The sequence below is a fragment of the Trichechus manatus genome, unplaced genomic scaffold, assembly GCF_000243295.1.
Source record: "Trichechus manatus latirostris isolate Lorelei unplaced genomic scaffold, TriManLat1.0 scaffold00023, whole genome shotgun sequence".
Lineage (NCBI taxonomy): Eukaryota > Metazoa > Chordata > Mammalia > Sirenia > Trichechidae > Trichechus > Trichechus manatus.
In genome coordinates, this window is record NW_004443959.1 from 16,152,841 (window position 1) to 16,178,218 (window position 25,378).

The following is a 25,378-nucleotide window of genomic DNA, read 5'->3' on the forward strand; positions in this document are numbered from 1 at the left end:
GTAATCCATACTGAAGACTGTGGTCTTTGATCTTCATCAGTAAGTGCTTCAAGTCATCTTCACTTTTAGCAAGCAAGGTTGCGTCACCTGCATAATGCAGGTTGTTATGGTAGGTTCAAATCATAGAGGTCGGATTTATAACACATAGGAAAATCACATCAGATAACAAAATGGTGGACAATCACACAATACTGGGAATCATGGACTAGCCAAGTCGATACACATTTTTTGGGAGGACACAATTCAACGCATAACACTCAGTAATGCTGTTTAAAAACAAACAAACAAAAAACCTTTCTGAAGGAAAAAAAAATGTCCCAAGACAATACATTCTGGAGCTGAACTACTCAAAGCAATTTCTGGCTTTGGCCAGATGAGTCTGCATACAGCTGCCACAACTGTAGTAATCTAGGATATGAGGAAAGAACATCATGAGCACAGGAATTCACCAGGAGCACTAGAGCAGCGCCTCATTTATCTGAAAACCATAATTCCTGGAAACATCCCTTACGCAGAAAATAGCTTTAAAAAAACCCAAGAGTATGGTCCCCAGACACCCTTTTAACTCAATGCTGAAGTTACTCCTGAAGTTCACCCTTCAGCCAAAGATTAGACAGGCATATAAAACAAACAATGACACACAAAGTTCAGCCATGTATTAGAGGCTAAATGGGCACACCAGCCCAAAAGCAAAGATGAGAAGGCAGGAAGGGACAGGAAAACTGGATGAATGGAAATGGGAAACCTGAGGTCAAGAAGGGGAGAGGGTTGGCACATCGCGGGGTTGGCAACCAATGTCACAAAACAATTTGTGTGTTGTTTAACGAGAAACAAATTTGGTTTGTAAACTTTCAACTAAAGCACAATTTAAAAAAAAAAAGATAGTTGCAATGAAAAAATAAGAAAATAGCTAAAAGCAAGAAAGAAACTTTAAAAAGTGACAAATTGACATGTTAAACCTTTCTGTACTTTGTCCTAGAAAAGCCCTCAGCCCTCACACAGAGCCTATTGAGACAGTGCGAACAAGCTTAGTTCTCTCATTTCCCCCCTTGCTACAGAACAGAAGCCACATATTAGAAATGTATGAGGGCAGCTGCTAGACGCATGAGTGCCACAGTGAGAAAAGAGACAGAAAAACTGTAAAAAATAAATCGGAAAACTAAAATACATAGCAGGTCAAAGCCATTTTGCAAAGAGCAAAAGCCTACATATCTCAATTATCTTTGAAAACATCATGCAGTACAGCAAAGAGACTCGCTTGAGCAAAATGATGACTGAATCATCAGGAAACAGATTAAAAGAAGTTAAAATGAAGAAATTGTGGTTTAACCAGGGAGGCATCATATATACGGAATATTCATTTTTGCAAAACAGGTCATTCCTTAAAAATGAGAAACAAACGAGCTATTGCTATATTTGCATTTTATCAATCCATTCTCACTAAAACCATCCACGTTGACATGAAGTGTCATTGAAAACTTGTGGTAAACAATTTATAAAATCTTCATCACAATTTTTAGAATTAAACGCTAACAAGTGAATTGCAAAAACCTAGTCACTACCTTTAAAATGTCATAAAATGCTTTCTAAAACATTTCACAGAAGCACTGGGCTAGAAATACAGGCACAGCATGACATATTCATTCTTTGTCATTTTTTCAGGGGTCAGTGGCAGCTGATACACGGGAGCACTAATCAACCATCTGACCGTTCCCACTGCCACTGAAGAAAGGGAGTCACCAAGAACACCCACTCTGGTCACATGATCAGGTGTGGCGATAATAAAATGGAGATACTCGAGTTTTCCTCACATCCACTATCAATCATACTCTGATACTTTCTCCACCATGAAGGTTCTGACTCATCTTATTTAAAACCTAGGAAAACTTTTGCTCCCAGTGTATAAATAACATCTCTCCCAAGGCTCATTCTTGATTTACTCTGATCCCTTCTATGCCATTTCTGGAGTAATCTGCCCATAACTTCTACTCTCTCTCCCCCATGGCTGTCTGAGAGTGATCAGAGAATAAAAGAAGTGGTATTTGTTATCACCTCTGCAAATCACTTTTTGGGGTTAGGGACAGGGGAGCATTTCACTTAGGGGAGGTTATTTTGGGATTTCTTTGATTTTAAGTTATCCATATTGTTGACAAGGGAAAATAATGTGCTAACTCCATGTATGCCAGTGGTTGCATTCATCTCTACTTTAGTTTATATTTCTAACTTTTAAATAACAATCTGGCCTTTTCAAAAAAGAACTAGAAAGGAATTGTCACTAATGATTCAACGAAAATGAGATTTTTCCTTAACCTACATTACAATTCTCTAAGAGACCAGAATGGGGAAAAAGTATGGTAACATTTAAAAATTCGCTGTAAAGACTTCTTCAGTTACAAGTACAGCCCCAGGTGGAAGTACTTTGAAATAATATTAAGGCCATTTAAATATGTATCTATTACAACAATACAACTCTCTTACTTATGTATCACATATGTATTCTCCTTTTCTACAGAATAAAGGAAATGAGATCTTTTTAAATCAAAATTCTTATTTTTTTGTATCAAAATTATTTAGTGGGAAAATGAAATAATTTCAATAGATATTGATGATAATGTAAAAATTATGACCCCTTGGAAAATCCAAGTGCAAGTATGATAAGAAAATGTTTCTAGAAAATATATACTAAGTTCTTCTTTCATGGATTTGCTGTTATCCTTAGAGTTTTAAAAAATCAGAAACCAGGGAAGCAAAAGGAGGAAATAAAATAATGGGCAAGGAATGAAGAGAAATGGAAAACATACTAGTCACAAAGGAATAATAAAGGAAAAAATAGTTCCTCTCTAAAAATGGAAGAAATTTTCAAATCCAGAGACTGGGAAACAAAAGAGAGAGAAGAGAGATTTTGATCCTTGTTTTAAATACCAATTTCCAGGAAATGTCAAATATCAGCCAATCATCAATTATCTTTTGTGCTCCTACTATTTTCTCAGGACTCTACCAGTCACTATTACAGGCTAGCAGGGAGATATAAGGCATGGTCTTTACATGCAAGAAATTTGCACCTATATTGAGGAATTAATTAATAAATGTGAAACATATACCAAATAGTATATAATTAAGTATACAGTTATGTTAATACAGACTAAGTTTTGCAGGATTTCAGAAATTACTGAACTTTGAAGTGGTCAGAGGCAGTTTCACAGAAGACTTAAGACTTACATGGAGCTCTAGGAAAGGTTATGCCTGGATTTGGAGATCCAAATTTGAAGAGATCAATTTGAACAGAGCAGAACTTCTCTTTTGGAGAATAATGTTGGATAGGGTTATATTTTGGAGACAGAAGAATTGATAAATATTGTTGGCATGGATTTAATGAGAAGGAAGTAGGGAGACAATAAAGGTTTTGAACAGAGTAGTGGCACAATTAAACAGTTAACATGCTCAGCTGCTAACCCAAAGGTTGGAGGTTCTAGTCTACCCAGAGGCACCTCGGAAGAAAGACTTGGTGATCTACTTCTGAAAAATCAGCCATTGGAAACCCTATGGAGCACAGTTCTACTCTGGCACATGCAGGGCCACCATGAGTGTGAAACGACTGGACAGTAACTGGTTTAGCCTGTATGCAAGGGTGAATAGAGTCAGAGAGAACACTGTGAGGTCGTAAGTTGACAAGCATCGAGGCTGCGAGAATGGAAAGGGAAGACTCAACACAAGGGGCATCAGAAAGAACTAACTAGATGACTGGCTGCAAGTAGGGTATGAAGCAAAGGGAAAACTAAAGACAAAACTCCTGCCTCTTCAAAGTCTGGGTAACAAGCAGAACAAATGTGTCACTGACAAAGGTAAACAGGAATTTATCTGCTGGTGTGTAGAACGTGTTTTTCTTGAGACGATGCGGCATATAGAAATGGAAAAGCAGCGGTTCATAACAATCATGAGGCGTAGACTCTACATGCTACAGAAGGTGTGGGAAAAGAGTAATCGGAACCGAAGTCATCAGAAGTTTCATTAAAGAGGTAGAACTGAAAAGGTGTTTGGAGATAGAATGGGGAGGCCAGGGGCAGGTGGGTGGGACCAAGAGTGAGAGGTCACGACAACTGAAATAATTTTCAGAACCATTGGCATAAACTCACCTATGGAGTGAAGCAACAGAGAGAAGAACCAAAAGAGAAGACAGAATGTGAGACTTTGTGTTATGATTGAATTGTGTCCCCCGAAAATATGTGTCAACTTGGCTAGGCCGTGATTCCCAGTAGTGTGTGATTGTCCACCATTTTGTCATCTGATGTGATTTTCCTATGTGTTGTAAATTCTACCTCTATGCTGTTAATGAGGCGAGATTAGAGGCACTTATGTTAATGAGGCAGGACTCAATCTACAAGATTGTGTCTAAGTCAATTTCTTTTGAGATATAAAAGAGAGAAGTGAGCAGAGAGACAGGGGGACATCATACCACCAGGAAAGCAGTGCCAGGAGCAGAGTACGACTTTGAACCCGCGGTTCCCGTGCTAAGAAGCTCCCAGACCAGAGAAACATTGATGACAAGCATGTTCCCCCAGAGCTGACAAAGAGGAATAGCCTTCCCCTAGAGCTGGCACCCTGAATTTGGACTTCTAGACTCCTGAACTGTGAGAAAATAAACTTCTGTTTGTTAAAGCCATCCACTCGTGGTATTTCTGTTAAAGCAGCACTAGATGGCTAAGACACTGTGCTTGGGGGTTGGGACAGAGGTGAAAAGAAAAGCCAGCGAAAAGACGGGAGAAATTAACAAATTGGAATAAGAACCAAGAAAGTAGCATACCATGAGATGGGAGAGTTTTATGGCAGAGAGATTGATAGGCAATGTCGAACAAATAATAATTTTTATTTTTTTCTAGAAAAATAAGGAAATTGTTTTATTTTATCCAGAGATTTCAGGGATAGAGTAGATGAAGAAATGAGGTCTGAACGTAATCACCAAGAGGTGAGTGATAATGAGAGAGAGAGAGCAAAACTAGAGAATCAGGGATAGAGCCATGTGTCAAGGGGCTAATGAAAGAATAGATAAGGAGAAAGTGAATGGTTGTATTTCAATTATTAGCGTGGAAGACCTGACATGAAAAGCAACTACAGCAGCTATTCAGAAAGCAAATGATAGTCAAATATTTTAGGTTAATAAATGATTACAGGCAAGGTAAAATGAGGGTAGCTGCATGTGCTGGAAGGGCCAGGAGCAACTTTACAAAGTAGATGACACTCCTGCATCCTTGAGAGTAGAACAAAAGATTCCAAGAAAGAGGGAAACATTAATGATACTGACAGGACAGAAAGTAGATATAGGCACATGGTCCCTCGAGAGCTGAGGAATGAAGAAATTTTAGAGAAGGATGGAGGATGGGTTCACGTAGGAAAGAAGGAGTGATTTTTCCTCAGGGACTTAAAGAAACAGTCTGGCTAGAAAGATGAACAACACCTGGACTGTTGAGCAAGAGGTTATCTCAGCAGCCTTTTCAAGGCTGAAAAGGTTATAGCGACATTGTTTTCATTTAAAGGTACAGTATCTGATTTCCATCCCAGAGTTCTGTAAAATTTCTAGAAGCCACTGAAGAGCTACTTTCATTTACTTCTAGAAATATGGGGGTTAGCTAATAACAAGTGAGAGGGACGACATCATGGAAAAGGGTAGAAAAGGTCAGTCCTAGAGTTTATAGATTAAGATCTAGACTAGATAACGTTACCCAAAAGATGCAATTAAAGCACCTGGAGAAATGACAAGCACTTGGGAAAAACTAAGCATGACTTTATGAAGACCAAATTACCCTCATCTAAACTCATCTATTTGGGTGAAATAGAAACAAATATTTAGTATCTTCCCTATAAAAATGTTTTCAGTTGATCTTAGCATATCTATTAAGAAACGAGGGATATTAAGTTAAAGAAATATTTATTATATTGAGATAGGAAACACTTTGCCGAAATCAAATAGTTCATCTAACCCCTTTCACGAATCAGCTAAATGTACAATTGATTCTAAAAGAAGTTACGTCCAGTGTATGTCAATCCAGGGGTGCTAGTGATTGGGGAGTTTTGAAGGAGAAGATTGCATCTAGACAACTCTTATCAGAAAAGGAGACATGCTAAGCAGAGCTGGAGTCAATATATACAGACTAGAGTGAAGGGGCGCAAGTCAGTATCAGGAGGAGCAGCACACAGAGTTTGTGAGCTCTCCATTCAGAAGCCAAATGACAACTTCACAGGGAAAGCTCCAGCTCTGGCTAAGCGGCTGGGCTCTGTGCCATCAATATCCCTTCTGGTCCCAAGACTTTATAATTCCAAGTGAACGTAGCTTTACACAAAGGACTTGATCTTTTTTTTTTCCTCCCTAAGTATATAACTACAAATGTCCTTTATCTATTGATGCATTATAATTTTAGAGGTGTCTTTCTTCATAATTTCTGATTCACAAATACTAAGAAATGTGTTCTAACTTCTAATATCTTAAATTTCTATATCAACTAAAAACAATAACTAATGATTTATGAACTCTTACTATGTGCCTAACACTTTTCATGAATTATATTATTTAACCCTCACATTAACTTAGCAGGGTACTGTCTTAGTTAGTGCTGCTATAACAAAAATACCACAAGTAGATGGCTTTAACAAAGAGAAATCTATCCTCTCAGTTTCAGAGGCTAGAAGTCCAAATCCAGGGTGCCAGCTCCAGGGGAAGCTTTCTTTCTCTGTTAGCTCTAGAGGGAGGTTTTTGTCATCAATCATCCCCTGGTCTAGGAGCTTCTCAGTGCAGGGACCCCAGGTCCAAAAGATGTACTCTGCTCCTGGCTCGTCTTTCTTGGTGGGATAAGGTCCCTCTCCTCTTTGCTCACTTCTCTCTTTTATATCTCAAAAGAGACTGACTTAATCTTGTATCTTGAGTCTTGCCTCATTAATATAACTGCCTCTAATTCTGCCTCATTAACATCATGGAGATTAGGATTTACAACCCAGAGGATAATAGCATCAGATCACAAAATGGTGGACAACCACACAATACTGGGAATCACAGCCTAGCCAAGTTGACACACGTTTTTGGAGGACACAGTTTAATCCATAACAGGTACAATTATTCACATACTAGAAATGAGGACGCCAAGGTCTTAGATAGGTTAAGTAACTTGATCAAGCTCACACAGTCAGTGAGGGGCACAGATGGAAATAACCCCTATGCTTATCTGACTCTAGAGACCCTGTTCTTAACCTCTGCTCTAGAATACCTCCATTAATGATCTATTATTCCAACATGGAAACAAATGCTTGAGCAACTCATACTTGAAAAAGTCCTAGTATTGTATGAGAATCTTTTATGGAAAATGTATTGTTTCACATTATTAAAAAAATCACCATCACCACCATTCTAGTCTAATCCATTGATTTTCAAAATGTGGTCTATGGATCCCTGGAAGTCCTCTAGAAACTTTCAGGGGGACAGCAAAGTTAAAACTATATGCACAGTAATACAAAGCCTTGCTTGCCTTTTTCCTTGTGTTGACACTTCCACTGACCGAGCCAAAACAAAACTGGGTAAAACTCCTGGCATATCAGCACAAATCAAGGCAGTGGCACCAAACTGGACTAGAAGTCAACCATACTAAAAGTCATTGTATTCTTCACTGCAGTGCACTTGCAATTATTTTTAAAAATGCTAGTTTCCCTTAAAATGTCCTTGACGAAGCAGTGAAAATTATTAATTTTATTAAATGTTGGCCTTGAGTATGTATCTTTTTAATACTCTGTGTAAGGAAATGAGAAGTACACATAAACCACTCCTGCTGCACATCAGAGTATCCCAGTTGTCTCAAGCAAAAAAGACGTACGTGATTGAGTAGCCAGCTCAACTAGCCACTTTTTTCATGGAACACTATTTAACTTGAAAGAATGAACAAAAGATAAACTATAGTTAATCATTCCTGGGAATTTGACAGATATTTTCTTGGGAAAAAAAAAACAAAAAGAGCCTATCACTTCAAGGAAAACAACTAAGTATTTGTGGCCAAAGATAAAATTTGAGAATTCAGAAAAATTAGTATTTGCAAAACATGTACATGAGCTTGACAGCTTCCCAGTACTAAAAGTCTTCTAAACGTAGTGGTAGAAATAATGCACGTACTTTTTTTTAATATTGTATAATTAAATGTACCTACATTTGCATAACTCAGTGAACGAATATGTTCCAAATAACCAAGGCATGATGTGATAAAATTATGCATGGGTGAATATCCATTCAGAGTGTAAGATATAACAATGGATTTTAATGTAACAAGATGATAAGGTCATTGTTACAGTTTCTGATTCCACATGGCAACTAACATTTAAGTTACTATCACTTAGTTTTGGTGTAGTATCAAAGAAAATCCACAATAATCTGAAATATCCCTCTCTTTTCCAAGTACATGTCTATGTGAACCGGATTTTCTTCATTCACCTACGTCAATCAAAATAGCATGTAGCAAAAAAAGTAATGTAAAAGAAGATATGAGAATTCAGCCGTCTTTTATTAAGTCAGACATGAAAGAGATTTGCAAAAATGTAAAGTAATGCCACTCTGCTCACTGATTTTTTTTGTTTTGGAAATATAGTTATTTTTGTAAAAAAAAATGTAATTTATATTAACATGTGACTGAGTTAGTTTTTTTAGAATGAATTAATAAATAAATGTTTTTAAATTTACTGTTTTAATTCCTAATACCGTGGGTATTAACAGACATAACTAACATAAAAGTTCTTTGGTGTACTCAATAATATTTAAGAATACAAAGGAGTCCTGAGAATAATAAAGGAGGCATGGTGGTGCAGTGGTTAAAGCACTCAGTTGCTAACTGAATGGTCAGGGGTTGGAGCCTACCAGCTGCTCCAGGGGAGAAAGATGTGGTAGACTGCTTCCATAAAGATTTACAGCCTTGGAAACCCTATGGGGCAGCTTTACTCTGTCCTACAGGGTCACTATGAGTCAGAATCGACTTGATGGCAATGGGTTTGGTTTTGGGTCTGAGAATAATAAGTTTGAAAACCATTGCTCTAATATACTTAATTTATCAAAATTTGATATAGAGAACCACTGAATTGATCTAGCATATTACAAAAAAATAGAAAAAGCTTGTACCATGGTTCTAATGGTAGTATTATGAGCTTGTTATCATTTTCTATTTACATATCAAATCCACAAGGCCTAGAATAAAAGCAGCCACAATTTCCAAACTCCCCATTTGCAGGGAGAACTTCTGTTCTAGGATTTCCATTCTTTTCATTAGGAAAAAAGAAGCTACCAGCTTCATCTGTTTAGGTAGCTTTTTATGTTTTAATTTTAAAAATCTGATTTCTGTTTTCAATCACATATTTTAACATCTCAAGTAAGAATAGAAGCATTGCCTGAAAAATATCATCTTCAGCATCCTTCTCCCATAACCATAGTCTCCCCCTCCCCAGGCCCGCGGCCTTTCTCCACAACCTTTTGACTCTGAGGAGCAAAGCAAGTCATAACCTGGAACACAAAGCCTGCATCTTACTGTGTCGTACTTTGAACCTTGCATAGTGTCTTACACGTCTGAATAGGCATTAATACAGAGTACGCCCTCACTGGATATTTGGAATTGCTTTAAAATATTTATGCTACAGTAGGAAAAATCACTAAAAATTAAACATTGCACTATTAAGAGAAGCAAAGAGATCTTTGCATTTCCTTCTCAGTAATCATTTCTAGGGGTGCTTCTGGATCAGAAATGTAAGATACCATTCACCCATTATATTCTACTGATGGACTGACCAGAACAGAAAGCCAGCGGCTCATCTAATACAAGCTTATTTTTTGGTTGCAGGTACATACACTATGCGTTCAATGTTTGGACAGCAGGGGTCTTCATCTTGAAGGGAAGCTGCAGAAGCTTCCGATACAGAGAATAAAACTGAAGGAGCGTTTTCACCCCAACGTCAAATATGCGTATGGTTCGCTAAGATTCATACCCGTTCTGTGCCTATGATATTTTACCAATTTTGAAATGTGCTCTTGAGTGCATTTCAATGCAAGGTGCAAACTCACTTTTTGATTTATTAAAACTTCAGAAAAGCTTGTTTGTTTTTCTATTCATTCTATTTAGAAGCAGAAAAGGTGGATTTATTTACAGAACACTTTTTTTGCACTATCATGGATCCCTCTCCTTCAAATATCAATATAGACAAACCTTAAAGAAAATAAGAAACAAATGCCTTGACTTGAATTACAACATATGGCCTCATTTACGGACTCTTCATGCAATCTTAACAGCACATCTCAGGTCTGAGTTACAACTACCCTACTATTTCTCATCTTGGCTTCCTCTTGGGGAAAAGCTGCCAGGTTCACAGAAGATAAGTGGAATAAAGAAAAAAAAACCCTGAACAACCTAATTTGTCAATTCAAAGTGCCCGTGGACCTTCAAGCCTCTTCCCTCTCCATATTTCTGATTTTCTTTCCTCTAAACTACTCATGGGAGATGATATTTTTTTTCTCTGAAATATAGCTGTCAATTTAGGGTAACTAAATAATAAATTCACCTAAAAGTACCTTCACAGAGTAAGGTGTAGCTAGCCAATAAAGATTTCTCATTAAGCCTTCCCAGAAATGAAAATTTACACCACCACCTTTTGTGTCCAGAAATTATATTTATGGCCATGTCTGTGTACATGAACCTAAACTCCAGGTTGTTTGGTACCTTACAAAAACACTGTAAATTGACCACATATATTTTTATAATTAAAAGTAATTCATATGCATAAAAGCTTTTAGATAGCGTCCCTATAACTCAGGTGACTCATGTAGAAAACCAAGTAAATACCAATAAAATGCTTTCCTTTTGTGACTGCAATGGTTTGTGCATCACATGGTCATATTTTAATAAAAATCTGTCAACCTGAAGCTCACAGAAGTGTGATAAGACCACCACTCGTCTAGAACAGAAATGGACTAGGTGACCCCAGTTGCCAGGGGCTAGACTAACACAGCTCATAGAGGACATCAAGCTGAACTAAGGAGAATCATTTCTTTTTTCTTTACGCTTTATTTCTGCTGTTTAGGCATTACGAGTTGGGCTTAACATTCTACTCTCACGCCGCGAACGGTACCTAGGCTGACACTGTCTAGTAGCTTTTAATGAAGGGTTGGTCATAGTAAAATCCCATTGCTATTCTTTGTCTATGTCTTAGCAGATGGCCTGAAGTAAGAGTTTTGTTCATCTGCTTAAAATCAATTTTCTGTAACAGATACTATTGTGGACAATTGGTGAATGAAAAACTAAACTAATACATGAATGACAAAACAAAAGCTGATGAGGAATAGGAAGCTTCTCGGAGCATCTGGCTGAATTTCACTCCCTGTCACAGTGTCAACAAAGAAATTCGGCACGCAGCCGAGAGACAGAGGGAGCCCAAGGGCCACATGTCAAAAACGAGTTGCCTTGATTCTGCACTCTGCTTAGAGGCAGCAGCAAAGAAAGGAAGAAATTCTGTTGGAAGGATGGGAGAGCCCTTGGCGTGAACTTGGAAGGCAGCCCATGTTGGCTGCAAACAAATAAGGGGCTGGGAGAGGTGAGAGGATCGTCAAGCTGGACTGATGCTGGGAAGGAAATCTGTACAACCAGAGAATGAGGGACAGGATGAAATTCGGAGGCCTCAGGAGCAAAAGCATGAAAGCTTGTTAGGTGGAAATCATGATGGTGAAAACCAGACTGCGTTTGCTGTTCTTTTTCACTCGATAATTCTCTAGACTAGGTTGAAGACATTTCATCTGCTCTTTCAGAGCACTGACTGTGATTTCTAAAACTGCCATGATTACAACAAAACTGTTTCAATGAAGCCCATCATAAGAAAAGATAGACTGCTTCATCCATGTCTGTTCTAATAGAAAACATCAGTGAAATACCTTGTGTTTTATTACTGAAGAACATTACACAGAAAATATGTCTGCATTGTGTTGGAAATAAAGCTTTTTTTTCTTTTTCTGTTTTAAAGTCAAAATCTCCTTTTATTTGAATCTAAACGAATCTGCCACGCACAGCTGCATTCAAGCTTTATTTTTCTAGAACCATGTAATTCTCTAAAAATTCCATTACCTAATATTTAATTCACCATGATCCCACTTAGCATTATTGATGACTTACACTTAGCTTTTGAGACTGCAGTGTTGATCAATATTGACCTTGTCTCATAGGGAAGCAATAAAATACTTACCTGTGGTGACAGAATGGTATAGAGATAATAAAGAGAAAACATAGTAAAGATACTGAGCAGGCAATGAATTTTAAAAATCAATTAAAGAATCAGTGTTGTTTTCATTTTGTGACAAAAATCCCAAGTCGGAGACAATGGTAGATCAAAAGAAATTCTGGTTTTATCGGCAGTTTGGGCCACATTAATTAAATGAAAGCCCTCTGCTGACTGACTGAGAAAGCATACAACAAGAGTAAATTACCATTATGGATTTGCACATGCGCTTGACTTCAGTAAGCTGCTTAAAGGCTGTTTTTATTAGTAGCTGCAGGTGATGGAAAATGAATCGCATTCTGAAGTTAACATTTATTAAGTATTTAAAATCATTTAAATATTATTTATGTTAATTCATTTAAACCACTACTTTTATCATTTAAAAAAGGTTTCACTGTTTTATTGCTCATTCTGTAGCTAGTAACATATCAACTGTTCACTTTTTTTTTTTTTTAACCTGATCTCATCTCAGGTGTTCTGGGCCAGCACTGGCGTCAGCGGCACTGCTTCTAACCTCGGGCAGAGTACTAAGCAGAAGATGCAAGAAGTTCGAAGTGTCCACTTCCTTCAAGACCCTTCAATCCCCAATGAATCTCAAAACACAAGATGATCTTGGGTGGCATCATAATGACAAGAAAATCAAAAAACAAAATGGCGCACGGTTCTCGTGTTTTTAAAAAAAAATGAAGCACACAACAAATAGCACATAACTCCTGTTCAGTAACTACTGTACCAGAATTACCCACCGCGGCATGAAACACTGAAGACTAAGCTATGAGAGGACAAATCTCTCTTTCTTAAACCAAATTCTCTTCCTAGAATGCCACGGTTTAGTTATTTAAGAATGTTTGAACAAGTAGTGCTTCTTAACAGATGAGGGGGAGACTTGTGAGCAAAAGCAACATTCCCTCTGAGAGATACTGACCATTTAGTAGGAAAAAATAAACAGAAGGCAGTCAGCAGAGCGTCGTTGAAAACCCCAATGCCCACATAAAATAGCTTAGGGGTAATTAGGAAAAGGCAGAGTATTTGAAAAGGACATGATTAAAATAGCATGCATAATTGCTGAAAGCAGTGAGCATCAAGTCATGACCAGATGGGCAACATAAAAGTTTCTTGGAAGAGATGACTCTCGAAACCATTAGAGATATGGCAGGGGAAAAGAGTGAAAGATCAGGCCAGAAATATGAACTTAGAGGCTGGGTAGATATGAGAATTGGTGCCATACCAGAATGCATTTCTTCAAGAGAAGAATAGGGGCTACCTCTCCAATTCAAAGGAAGACTGGAAATCAAGGGAGGAAAACGACCATGGCATTCAACGTGAACTTACACACACCTACACAGTTATGCCAACAAGGCATCATCTGATGATATACCTGCCACTATTTTGAACCTGGATACTCTCTGCTCCAGTTCAATGTCCCAGGAATATTAACAGAGCTTTCTTGGTCAAGAAGGCTAAATTATAAACTTGCCAAAACACATTAGGACCTTAATATAAGAAACATACAAGCCTCGCCACTTAAGGATGTCTTCCATTAATTCTAGCCTAGGGTAAATAACCTAGAATCTAGAGACGGAAAAAAAAAAATGTTTCTTAATGCTTCATTGAAAAATCAGAGACTAGAGAGGAGAATCTCAATTGTATATTTATATTCTAGATGTTTCAATTCATACACATCAAGATATTATCAGAACAAGTGACACTCAAAATGCACATTTAAAAATACATATTTATTTTATGTTTCCCAAGAAATAATATTAAATAACAGACTTGAGCTCTATCCATATGTTGCTTAGAGATTTTTATCTTCTTTAACTGTATGTTTGTTTCTCCAATGGGCTACAATACAAGTGTCTCAAGCGCAAACAAAACCAGCTATTTTTCCATAATATTAAAAACATTTAAGGCATGACGTTCAACAGGTTTTGAGTTACAGTCCAACGTGGACTTCACTGGGCGTTTGAAGTGACTTTGTCTTGCTCAACAACCAATCACACATAATTTTGTAATAACACAAAACTCACCTCTAAAGGAAACCATGGTGGCGTAGTGGTTAAGAGCTTTGCTGCTAACCAAAAGCCTGGCAGTCGAATCCACTAGGCGCTCCTTGGAAACTCTATGGGGCAGTTCTACTCTGTCCTGTAGGGTGGCTATAAGTCAAAATCAACTCGACGGCAACGGGTTTTGTTTTTTTTTTTGGTTTGCACCTCTAAAAAGTGATACCCATCTCACAAACTGATACATTTAAAATCCAAAAATCTTATTTATGGCACTTTTTTACTAACCTCACACAATATTATATATATATAATATATATTATATAAAAAATAAAATAAAGTATGTAAAATAGACTTTGTTATATAAAAAATATATTTGATTTTTGTAGCTTTGGAGCCCTGGTGGTACAGAGGTTAAGAGTTCGGCTGCTAACCAAAAGGTCAGCAGATCGAATCCACCAGCCACTCCTTGGAAACCCTATGGGGCAGCTCTACTCTGTTCTATAGGGTCACTATGAGTTGGAATGGACTCGACGGCAATGGATTTGGTTTGGCTTGGTGTTTTTGTAACCTTTGAAAAAAAATTTTTTTTTTACAATTATTATTTCATCTTCTTACATACTTTGCACCTGCAACTTGTCACTATTACCAGTCTGTCTTGCTATTTGGAAAGCAGAGGTGGTCCATATTATATTATTTTATATACACTATAAAGGAGCCCTGGCAGTGTAGTGGTTAAGAGCTATAGCCTCTAACCAAAAGGTCAGCAGTTCAAATCCACCAGCTGCTCCTTAGAAACCCTGTGGGGCAGTTCTGCTCTGTCAGAAACGACTCAATAGCAATGGTTTGGTTTTTTGTTTTGTTTTATAACTTAAAAAAACTTTTATAATTTATAATAGACACCCAGTATATTCTGACTATCCTTTGTTCCAGAGAGTTAGGATCAATCTGATACAGGATGGAAGTTCAGTACCTGTATTCATGATTTAAATTTTTAGTTCTCATTTGAAATGCATTTCTGGGTAAATTATTCCATCTGCTTGCTTTTCATCTTCTTAAGTCTTTCTTAATTTTTCACTATCATCGCATAAAATAGACGCAATGAGGAATCAAGTTTCTTTCAGTAAGACAACTAAAACTGCCTTTTTAAAGTCCGTCATGATATCAAATGGTCAGGAGACAGTAACCCTCAAGAAGCAAAGCTTGTAACCGGACTCTGGGTGAATTCCACAAAGCACATGACTCATATGGTGGTGCTGTTTGTCTTTATGTGAATGGCAGCTCTGCTCAAAATGATTGAATCTATTTCAAATAAATAAAGCCAGCATTCTGAAGCGTACTCAGAGATCATTGAAAATGTTAAAAAGTATTCTCAATATTGTAGCCCTGGTGATGCAGTGGTTAAGAGCTCGGCTGTTAAATAAAAAAAGATTGGCAGTCTGAATCCACCATCCCCTCCTCGGAAACCCTATGGGGCAGTTCTACTGTGTCCTATGGGTTCGCTAGGAGACAGCAGTGGGGTTGGTTTGGTTTGTTTCTCCTCAGTACTGATTCAAGGTATTTGTGAAGATAGGTTTTTATCAGCCACAAAGTCATGACCCTTTTAAGACTCTTTTAATATGCTACATAATACATAAATGTAGAATAGAAAACAATCTTGAAGAGCATATGCAAAAGGGAAAACAGTTTCTTAGCAGAGGAATGAAGTGGTTTTTCTTCTTTTTTATCTTTGCTAATTATTTTACAATAAATATGAGTTATTTATAATTTGATAAATTGGTCTTAGTTTTAAAACTAAAGTAAGATATTATAGAACATACAGTTTAAAAAAATATAGTTAATGCCTGCTGTGTGTAAGGCATTGCGTGTGCCAGATGCTGAGAAAAATAAAAAATATAAATAATGCCCAATCCCTGCTTTCAGAAACTTTAAACCTCTGCTCAGAATCATGATTAGACTAGAGAATAACCCTACTAACAGTAGTCTATAGTTTATTCCCAAGGCACTGTTCAGGCACTTCGTGAAGATTTCTAATCTTCATACCAAACCTTACAAATTGGTAATTATCCCAGTTTTACAGACAAGGAAACTGAGGCTCAGAGAGGTGTAACTTTCTGATCACAGACACGCAGTTTAGAGGAGTCCAAAGGCTGCATTGTTTTCATTCTATTGTGCTTAGTAAAATATTCTGATTAAAAGAAAAGCAACGTATACAGTAAGCGAAAGATACATTTTCCAAAGACTTCCCGGATACTAAAAACCAGACTGAACATTACTTAAGAGTCCAGAGAGATCATGATGAACACAGACTATTATTTTACCTTCGACGTGCAGATAGGCTGACTGACTGGGAGTTTCAGTGGAGAGACAAACGCCCAAGTGTTAAATTTCACACGGAAGAATCCCTCCCTGCTTTCATTATTTCGCTCGAGCATAAATACAAACAGCGTTTTAAACACAGATACTTTATGCTTTTCACATTCGTTGTCTCACCTGTGTCTCGAGAGGGACGTAAACCTATAAACACGTAAATTGATTGTTGATTGAACGAATGCAGCTCAGAGAGGTTCAATTCCTTACCAAAGGAAACCCAGCAAGTCAGCGGAAGTGCTAGCGCTAGAATTCTGTACCCTTTCACCCGCCCGCCACCTGTGGGTCCGCAATCGAGAACTATACTCACAGCAAAACTCTAGTTTATGTGGGCACCCCCCCACCCCCCAAGAATACCTGCAGATTCTTTGACGATTCAGCTATTTATAACAATAAAAATAGTAACATTGACCATATTTTACACATATTGTCTCTCATCCCGAGGGTTGATTTTGTTATCAACAATTTTTTTTTAAAACACAGATGAGGAAATAGTCTCTAAGATTTTTAAAGTACGTTTCCCGAGATCACACAACTGTTAAGGGATAGAGCTAGCATTCAACTCTAGATTGAGCTGATGTTACGCCCCAGGTGGTTTCCACGTGCTGGTTTTGATTAGGTAACCCTCTGAAATATTACTATTTATGGCCCGTGTTCTTTATAGGGTAATGCGGAATCTATATGAATAAACAGATACAATTTTATGTACTCAGACAAAAATCATGATCATCACTTAGTCGTTTACCAAATAACGATGAAACCTTGGTCCTCCTTAGGATGGCGCTATTGCCAAGCAGCCGGTAGAGTGGTACCAGAGAGATAGGAAGTGCTTTCCGGAAGGTTCACCTGCCACCGTGGGGAACAGCTGCCAGCTAGAGCCATCAGCTTCCCCCAGAGGGGCTGTAAGCCTCACGGGCTACGAGGGAGTCAGTCCTCTGTCTGAGCCCTCACCATGCTGACACGTTTATCCTTCGCTTAAGGATAAAACCTGAAAGCGCAGGTATTATGACTGCATGGAAAGCTTAAGTGAGTGCCTCAAGGTGCTTGCTTGCAGATAACTTACGGAAGAAATCACCTAATGCTCTACACCAAAAGAGTTTTCCCTCTCCTACTTTTCATTTGCCTTTACAGTGGGTCGGTCCACCTACTGGAAATGCCTTAATAATGTTTCTTTCCCTCTGAATTTGTTTTCTAACTCTGGGGAAAGAACTAAGGCATAAAGGAGGGAGCTGTAGAAGTTATATTCCTAAAAATCACCTGCCCAGATTGTGGTGTCCGCTGATTATACCGTTTTATGTCTAGACTCAAAATCCAAATGTCTGTCTCCAGAATAGGAAACCCAAAGCTACAGAATTTGTTGGTACAAACCTTTCTTTCATTATCTTCATTAAGCCTTTCATCTTCATTTTCCTATTATTAAAAAAATAAATATAGTAATCAACTATCTGCAGGAAAAACATGGTAAAATCAATCTTTAATCTCTTCTGTCCCCTCTCACCTTCTTGGTTAGGTCAAATTACTTTTTATTATAGATATCATTCAATAGTCCTGTTCAAAGCCTTTCACCCCATCCTTGCGAACACTTCTGTTGCCCTGTTTCTCATATTCCTCTTCCACGTTGTCACACACTGCCCCCTTCTTGGAGCCCTGGTGGTGTAGTGGTTAACAGCTCAGGCTGCTAACCACAAGGTCAGCGGTTCGAATCCACTAGCTGCTCTTTGGAAACCCTATGGGGCAGCAGTTCTACTCTGTCCTATATGGTCACTATGAGTCAGAATCGACGGCAACGGGTTTAGGTTGCTGGCTTGGTTTGGACCTTCCTTATTTTAATTTCTTTCTTTTCATGTACATCTTGCTAAATATTTTTATACAAAAGTGAGCATTATATTCTCTTTTCTGTACCTTGATTTTTTTTTTTACGCCCAAGATAATATCTTGGCAATCTCCCCTTTCTGTACAAATAGGTCTATCTCGCTGTTTTCATAGCTTCAGAGTTTTGCCCTGTATGGTTGAAACATAAATTAATCAACTGCATCCCTCTTGGTGAATATTTCAGTTGTTTCTGTTTTTTTGTTGTTTCAAATTATTAGTATATTTGTGGAATATTTCTAGCTATAGAAATGATGGTACAAAAGATATGTGCACATTTAATTGTAATAAAAAGCAAAAATTTCTTTCCAAAATGCTCTACCAATTTATGCTTTGACCCTGTTAAGAAGCATTGCTGTTTTCCTGCATCTTCCCCAGCACTGGACATTGTCAATCTGATTAAAAAAAAAACAAAAAAAAACCTCATTGTTTATTATTTGCATTTTCTTAATTAGTAATGATGTGAATATACTTTCTTATGTCTTTTGGAATCTTGTGTTTCTTTCCTGTGAATTTCCTATCTGTTTCATTTGCCTTTCTTTTTATTGGGATGTCTTTGTATTGACATGTTAGTACTTTATAAATTAAGAAAATCTGATTTAGAGTGGTATGGGTGGTGGTAGTTACAGGAATTGCAATTAATGTCACAGAACAATTTGTGTATGAATTATTGAATGGGAAACTAATTTGCTCTGTAAACCGTCCCCTGAAGTACAAGTAAAAAAAAAGAAAAGAAAATGTGATTTATGTTACAATTATTTTCCTCCATATTTTAGTTGACGTTTGACATTATGGTGTTTTCCAAAGAGAAGAGTTTAATTTTCATATAGAGAAATGCTATAGCTTTGGGAATGATGACTTCTTAAGAGTTAGCCTTCTGAGACTTGTGGAATATTCAGCCTCATTTCTAGTTTTCTCCATAGAGAATCACTTCTCAGCCCTGGTTTTGCCACTTCCCAGCCAGAGCTCTTTAAACTGCCCCATGCTGCCTCCATAGCCATATAACAGATACCTAACATCATCCAGGTTGTTGATAAATTCAAGATCAGTTACTCCTGTGTGCCAGGTAATGTGGAAAGTGCCAAAGATGAATTAAGCACAGGCTTTTCTTTCAAAAAACTTACAATTTATCAGAAGACATGGTAAAGGTATGCAAATAACTTAATAAAAGCCAACGTATGACTTAGATGATGAAAGAATTATAAACAAAATAACGCTGGGGATCAATGGAGGAAGAGATAATACCTCTTGGTGGAGGATCCAGAAAGCCTTAATGAAGACGTTGGCATTTACAAGGAGCCTAGGAGGGTAAGTGAAAGTTGAAAAGGCAGAGATTAGGCGGAGGGCATTCCAGGCAGCATGAACAACACAAAAAGAGGCAGAAAAAATGCAAAGCATACTCTTGAAGAAAGAAAAAATTGTCACCCAAAATATTAAAATCAATTGAGCTCTCTTTCCTCTCTCTTCATTTCATAGAATACACAAAATTACCCATGAAATTTTTATATAGCCCCTTTAGAGGAAGTAAAATCTAAAAAAACTATTAGAAGGCTGATCATCCAGACCTCAGAGTCAAAGAAACCTTAAGTCATGCAGTACACAACCATTCCTATACATAAGCCTTCTCTAAAATGTCCCTGAAGGGTTGGCATACAGACTACACTTAAATATTTTCAGGGAAAGGACAATTAAACCGTCCTTGGAGAGCTCTAAATGCATAGTCTGTGGATACATCTTTCAGCATTGCCGTTCCTATCTTCCATATTCATTTGGAAAGGGATCTTTGAATCTTTTCAAAACCTCTACACGTTCTTTTACAAACTTAGCAAGTAACATAAATTAAAAAGTACTGATTGCACATAAAATGTTTTTACTATCAATCCAAACAGATCGAGTACTAAGAACTAGAGACAATTCCGGTCTACCTTGCTTCAAGTGTTCTCAAGCACCCAATTTAATTAAAATTGTGAGCAATGAACATTACTTGAAATAGATAAGAGAAAAAAATACACGTTTCATCTCTATTACCTCACAGAAGAACTTCTCAGGTTAATGTTGATAAGATTCCATTTTGTAAATGCCGAATATTGTCAGAGTTGTCATGACTCCTTAATTAACATCTTTAAAGCATTCTGAGGATGAAGAAGTGTCCTGTGAAAGCAGAGCTCTGTTTCTACTTTCTTTTTCTAGGTCATTGACATACGTAACGACAAAATAAGTTCACCTGTCCGTAATTTCCTGGGCTTGGGGGTGGGGAGGATCTGATCATAATGCCTACATTTAAAAAGCTCCATAAGGCTGGGATTGTTTTAAATGCTTAACAGGACAACAGAAATCCTTGTGATCACACATCAGAAATGTAATATACACATTTTTGAAACAGTGTTCATAATAATATGCTCTCTTACAACATTGCAAGGCAATTATCATTTTTTTCCAGGATTATATATTTAAGTTTAAGCCATCTACTCAGTCACAGGTAACTCAAAGCAAATCCACAAAGATTTATTAAACATCTACTGCATATCAAATACTGTGGTTGATACTGTGAGTGCCATATAAGATTAGAAGGCACAATCTCAGCCCCTTACGAATTTCACAATTTATTTTTGGGGTGGGGAGGAATCAAGCCATTGATAACATGCCTAAATTTCAATACAGTCAATACCAAATAAATGTCACATGATAAATTTGCCAAATGAATGGACAAATGAAATGCCAAGTGAACCTACAGTTCACTGAGAGCAGATAATGGATCACTGTGGTCTATTGGCCAGGAAATGCTAGTTGAGTATCACTTCTTAGAATGATTATTGCTAGCTATTATAATATATAAAAGGTTTTCTCTCTTTCTGAGCCAGCGATCAACATGGGTTAGCTTTTAACCCCATAGAATATTTCACACCAATCAAGAAAGGACATGCAACAAAGTTTTGTTCAGGTTACGCTGGAAGCAAAGATGAAGGAGTATAGACCTAATAGAAGAAAACGTTTTTGGACATCTCACAAACTAGTTAAACAGTACATAACAATCAAAGCAACTGCATCTATAAAGAACAAACTACCAAGCCCAGCGCAGTAACTATCTCTTCTGGAAATTTATACACTAACCAGCATGGCTGGGGGGGGAAAACACAGCCTTTGGAATCATTCAAAACTGGGTTCAAGCTCAAGCTCCATCACGTCCTAACTATATGACATTAAAAAGTTATTACTTAAGCCTTTCAAGACTCTTTCTTTGCTTCAATATATAAAGTGGGGGTATTAATACTCATCTTGAAGAGCCAATGTGAGGATCAAAGGGGATAACATATGTAAAAGGGACTAACACAGTCGTGGCACACAGTAAAAGCTCGATACATGTAAGTCCGCTCTCTCCAGCCTTTCCCTTCTCTATCTTACACCATTAATGCCTGAACAAAGAATGGAAGTTCCATATCACCCCCTTTCCCCAGAGGCTTAGATTCTTAACCTGCAAATTTAAAGACGAGGTGCTTGGGTTTGCCATTATTCCAACAATATTACTTGCATTAAGAAAGATACTGTGATTCACTCTAAGAAATTTAATCTGCTACTGGCTGATATCAAGTTACTAATACACATTAATGCTCCCAGAGGCCTGAGTAGATTTACATAAAAGTCAGTAAGGCCACTGTGCAAAAGATACTCAATAATATCATAAATTCAGTGTAATCAAAATGCCTGTGTCATACTTCTATGAAAATATGGCATTCAAGCTCTAGCTGGAATGTAATAGTGCCCTTTTCTCTAGTCCCCCCAGTGCAAGGAAGTGCTCTTTTTCCTGCCCCTCTTTCTCTAATCCTCAGGGACAAATATCTTCTCCATTGTCACTCCTACTGTCAGAATACAATCATTTACTGTGTTACCAAAGCAATGAGTTATTACCTTTCCTGCTCATTTTGAAAGTCTTCCCGACCCATCTCGATACAGACTGTATACCTTTTACTAAAAGCTGCCTTCAAATCAAACATATTTAAGGAAATAAGAAATGAAATAATCATTGTTTTAAAGGAATTATTCTCTTTGACAGTCTGCTTTAGATCATAAGCGCCCTTGATTTTTGTTTTTTTTTTTTTTAAACCTGAACAAATTTCCTGAGGACCCATATCCTTTATCACAAACGCCCGTTTTTAAGCTGGGCAAAGAACCAGGGGGCAGGTGGGAGTAGCCCCACATGCTCTCACAATCCCCGCTGTCCTCATTTCTCCCTCTTCTTGAACTTGGAAGCTAGGAAGCTGCAGGGTAAATTTAAGAGCAGAAAATGATTATTTGCAAGGCTGCTGTACCCCCAAGTTTATTTATAGCTCTGGAGTACTAAGCATCAGAATCGAATCAGACCTGATATCCCAGATTTATTATACAACTTCCAGCCTTGGGCTAAAATTTAAAAACCAGAACCCACCTTGAAAAAAAATCTAGAGACAATTTTGAAAACAAACTCCCAAAAGTCTCTTTCTTAGCTACATGAATTGTATATTTAAAGTAAACTTTGTTTTCCAAATACATATATTTTAAGTATAAGATTAGTCACATAATTTCACAGAGTACCACGGATACATGCTTCCTGCGTGGATGATATATCTAAAATGTCTGGATAGGAAAAACAGCAAACAAACAGAAATTACACAGCCAAGAGTCTCTTTATGCTAGCTTATGCTGCCATCTATAGAGCGTACGCTGTAGGCATTTTTATTTGCCCCAACAAAATGACTGTTTACACAACCCTGACTAACCACAAAAAGGAAAGTCTATGTTGTCTATTAAAATGGAACCACCTACACATCTGCTGCCATATTCCTCCTCCCCCTGACTCTCCCCTCTAAAAATACAGCTGAAACTTGTTTCGGAAAAGTTTCCAAGTATGTGACTAGAAGTATAGTAAAAGGTATTTAGGACACGTATGAACCAGTAAACCAGTTGCTCTCAAGTCGATTTTGATTCATGGGGACACCAGAGTGTCAGAGTAGAACTGTGCTCCGTCAGGTTTTCAATGGCTGCTTTTTCAAAAGTAGACCACCAGGCCTTTCTTCCGAGGCACCTCTGGGTGGATTGCACCACCAACCTTGCGGTTACCAGGCAAATGTGTTAACCGTTTGCACCATCCAGCAACTCCAGGACAAGTATAAGAGGCATGAAAATTACTCATGTGATTTTCTGGCACACAAGAGACCTGATCTACATTAAAACCTACCGAGAAAATGCATACTGTTTCCAAATCTGTGTCAATTTGTGGTCTCAAACAGATGTGACCTTCCATCTTTTCACCATCAAACTTGAGCTCCCTTCCACTTGTCACAATGATAAGAAGGTGCCATAGGCCCAAGCCATTAAATACAAAATAAAATTCACTCACCTTGTTGCCTTCAAAATCATCGGTACTATCATGTATCTCTTCATCTTCTTTAACTATCTCAGCTGGTAACTAGGGAGAAAATACGCCATGTTTTAAATTTTAGTCATAGTCAACCTCTGTCAAACTCCTTTAAAAATGCAGAGCACGTGGAAAAGTGTGACTATCTAGACTCCTTCTATGGACAGAGATGAAGAAGTTCGCTGTAGTTTATCCTGAGAGGCTACTTTGGTACAAGATTGTGTTTACTCTGTATTTTTACCTTTGGCCCCACCAATGAAATGGCAACCTGCTTGAGAGAACAGCTGGAGATAGCTTTAAGAAGGATTACTATAAATCCTTTTTGTGTAAAAAGAAGTGGCTTGGTCACTCCAGATGCCTCTGATCAGCAGGTAATAAATGACTTCATCATTCCTGGTGCACCTTGGGGGTCCCAATCAGGGCACTCTGTTCTCCCTGTTCAAGAGAGATCCTCCCCAACCTGGCTCATCTCATTTCTCACACAGCAGTGCTTTTTCATTCTTCTTGGTGATTACTTTCCAGTTTGTATTACTTCCTGGCGGAAGTCAACGAACTTTCTTAATTGTTGTCCTGGAACCTCTCTCTACTCTATGGAAAAATCATGTGTTTGGAGGCCAAAGAAAGACTTACATGAAGCTACTTCAATTATATTTCTGTATCAGTCAGGGTAGGTTGATTATGCTGCAATAACAAAACAAATGCATAAGCTACATGTTCGTTATGGGCTGGCAAGGGGGTTTTCTCTTCATCACAGTCACTGAGAAAAGCAGACTAATGGAGATTCCAACTCAACATTTTTCCATGATGTCAAAGGCAGAGAGTAGGGACTGTGGCAAATCACAGGCTGGCTCTTAAAGCTTCTGCCTAGAAGTGTTGTTCATTACTTCCATTCGCATTTCATTGGTCAAAGAAAGTCACATAGTGCAGTGTGATGGATTATTTTTATATATGGCCTTTCTCACCACGGTCTTGGAACTCCCGCCCAAGTGATTGGGTGGGAATACACAAATAGGGTAATTGTGGCCCTCCAAGGGGATTGGTCAGGTTTTCCATCCCGTTAGGCTTAAAATGAGCCATTCCAGAGGCAGGAGGAGAGGATCTCACCACCACCAAGAAAGAAGAGCCAGGAGTGGAGCACGTCCTTGGACCTGAGATTCCTGTGCTGAGAGGCTCCTGGAACCAAGAGACCGATGGAGCTGTAACACCGAATATGGTGAGAAGCGGTGGCAGAGAAACAGTGGCAGGAGTGACCTGCAGGAGATGGCACAGTGGGCTTCCCAGCCCACAAAGAGAGAAAGCTGAGTGCCTTTGGGCAGGATGATTGCTGGTGGAGTAGGGTGCCTCCAAGCACTTGGTAGAGCTAGGTTTGCCAACTAAGAGAGCTAAAGCCGCGTGCCTTTCAGCCAAGGCTTATTGCTGGAGTAAGGTGCCTTGGGGCACTTATCAGCAGAGCTAAAAGAGCTTTGTAACACTT

General features: G+C 38.1%; 1 protein-coding gene across 1 annotated transcript in view; it reads right to left on the reverse strand.

Annotated features, from left to right (window-relative positions):
* DCDC2C (doublecortin domain containing 2C) overlaps window positions 1–25,378 on the reverse strand; it is a 146,983-nt gene that overhangs the window by 30,678 nt on the left and 90,927 nt on the right. The window contains exon 9 of the mRNA XM_023728231.1: window positions 23,887–23,955. Within this exon, the coding sequence (XP_023583999.1) occupies window positions 23,887–23,955 (69 nt within the window). The remainder of the gene's footprint in view (window positions 1–23,886; window positions 23,956–25,378) is intronic.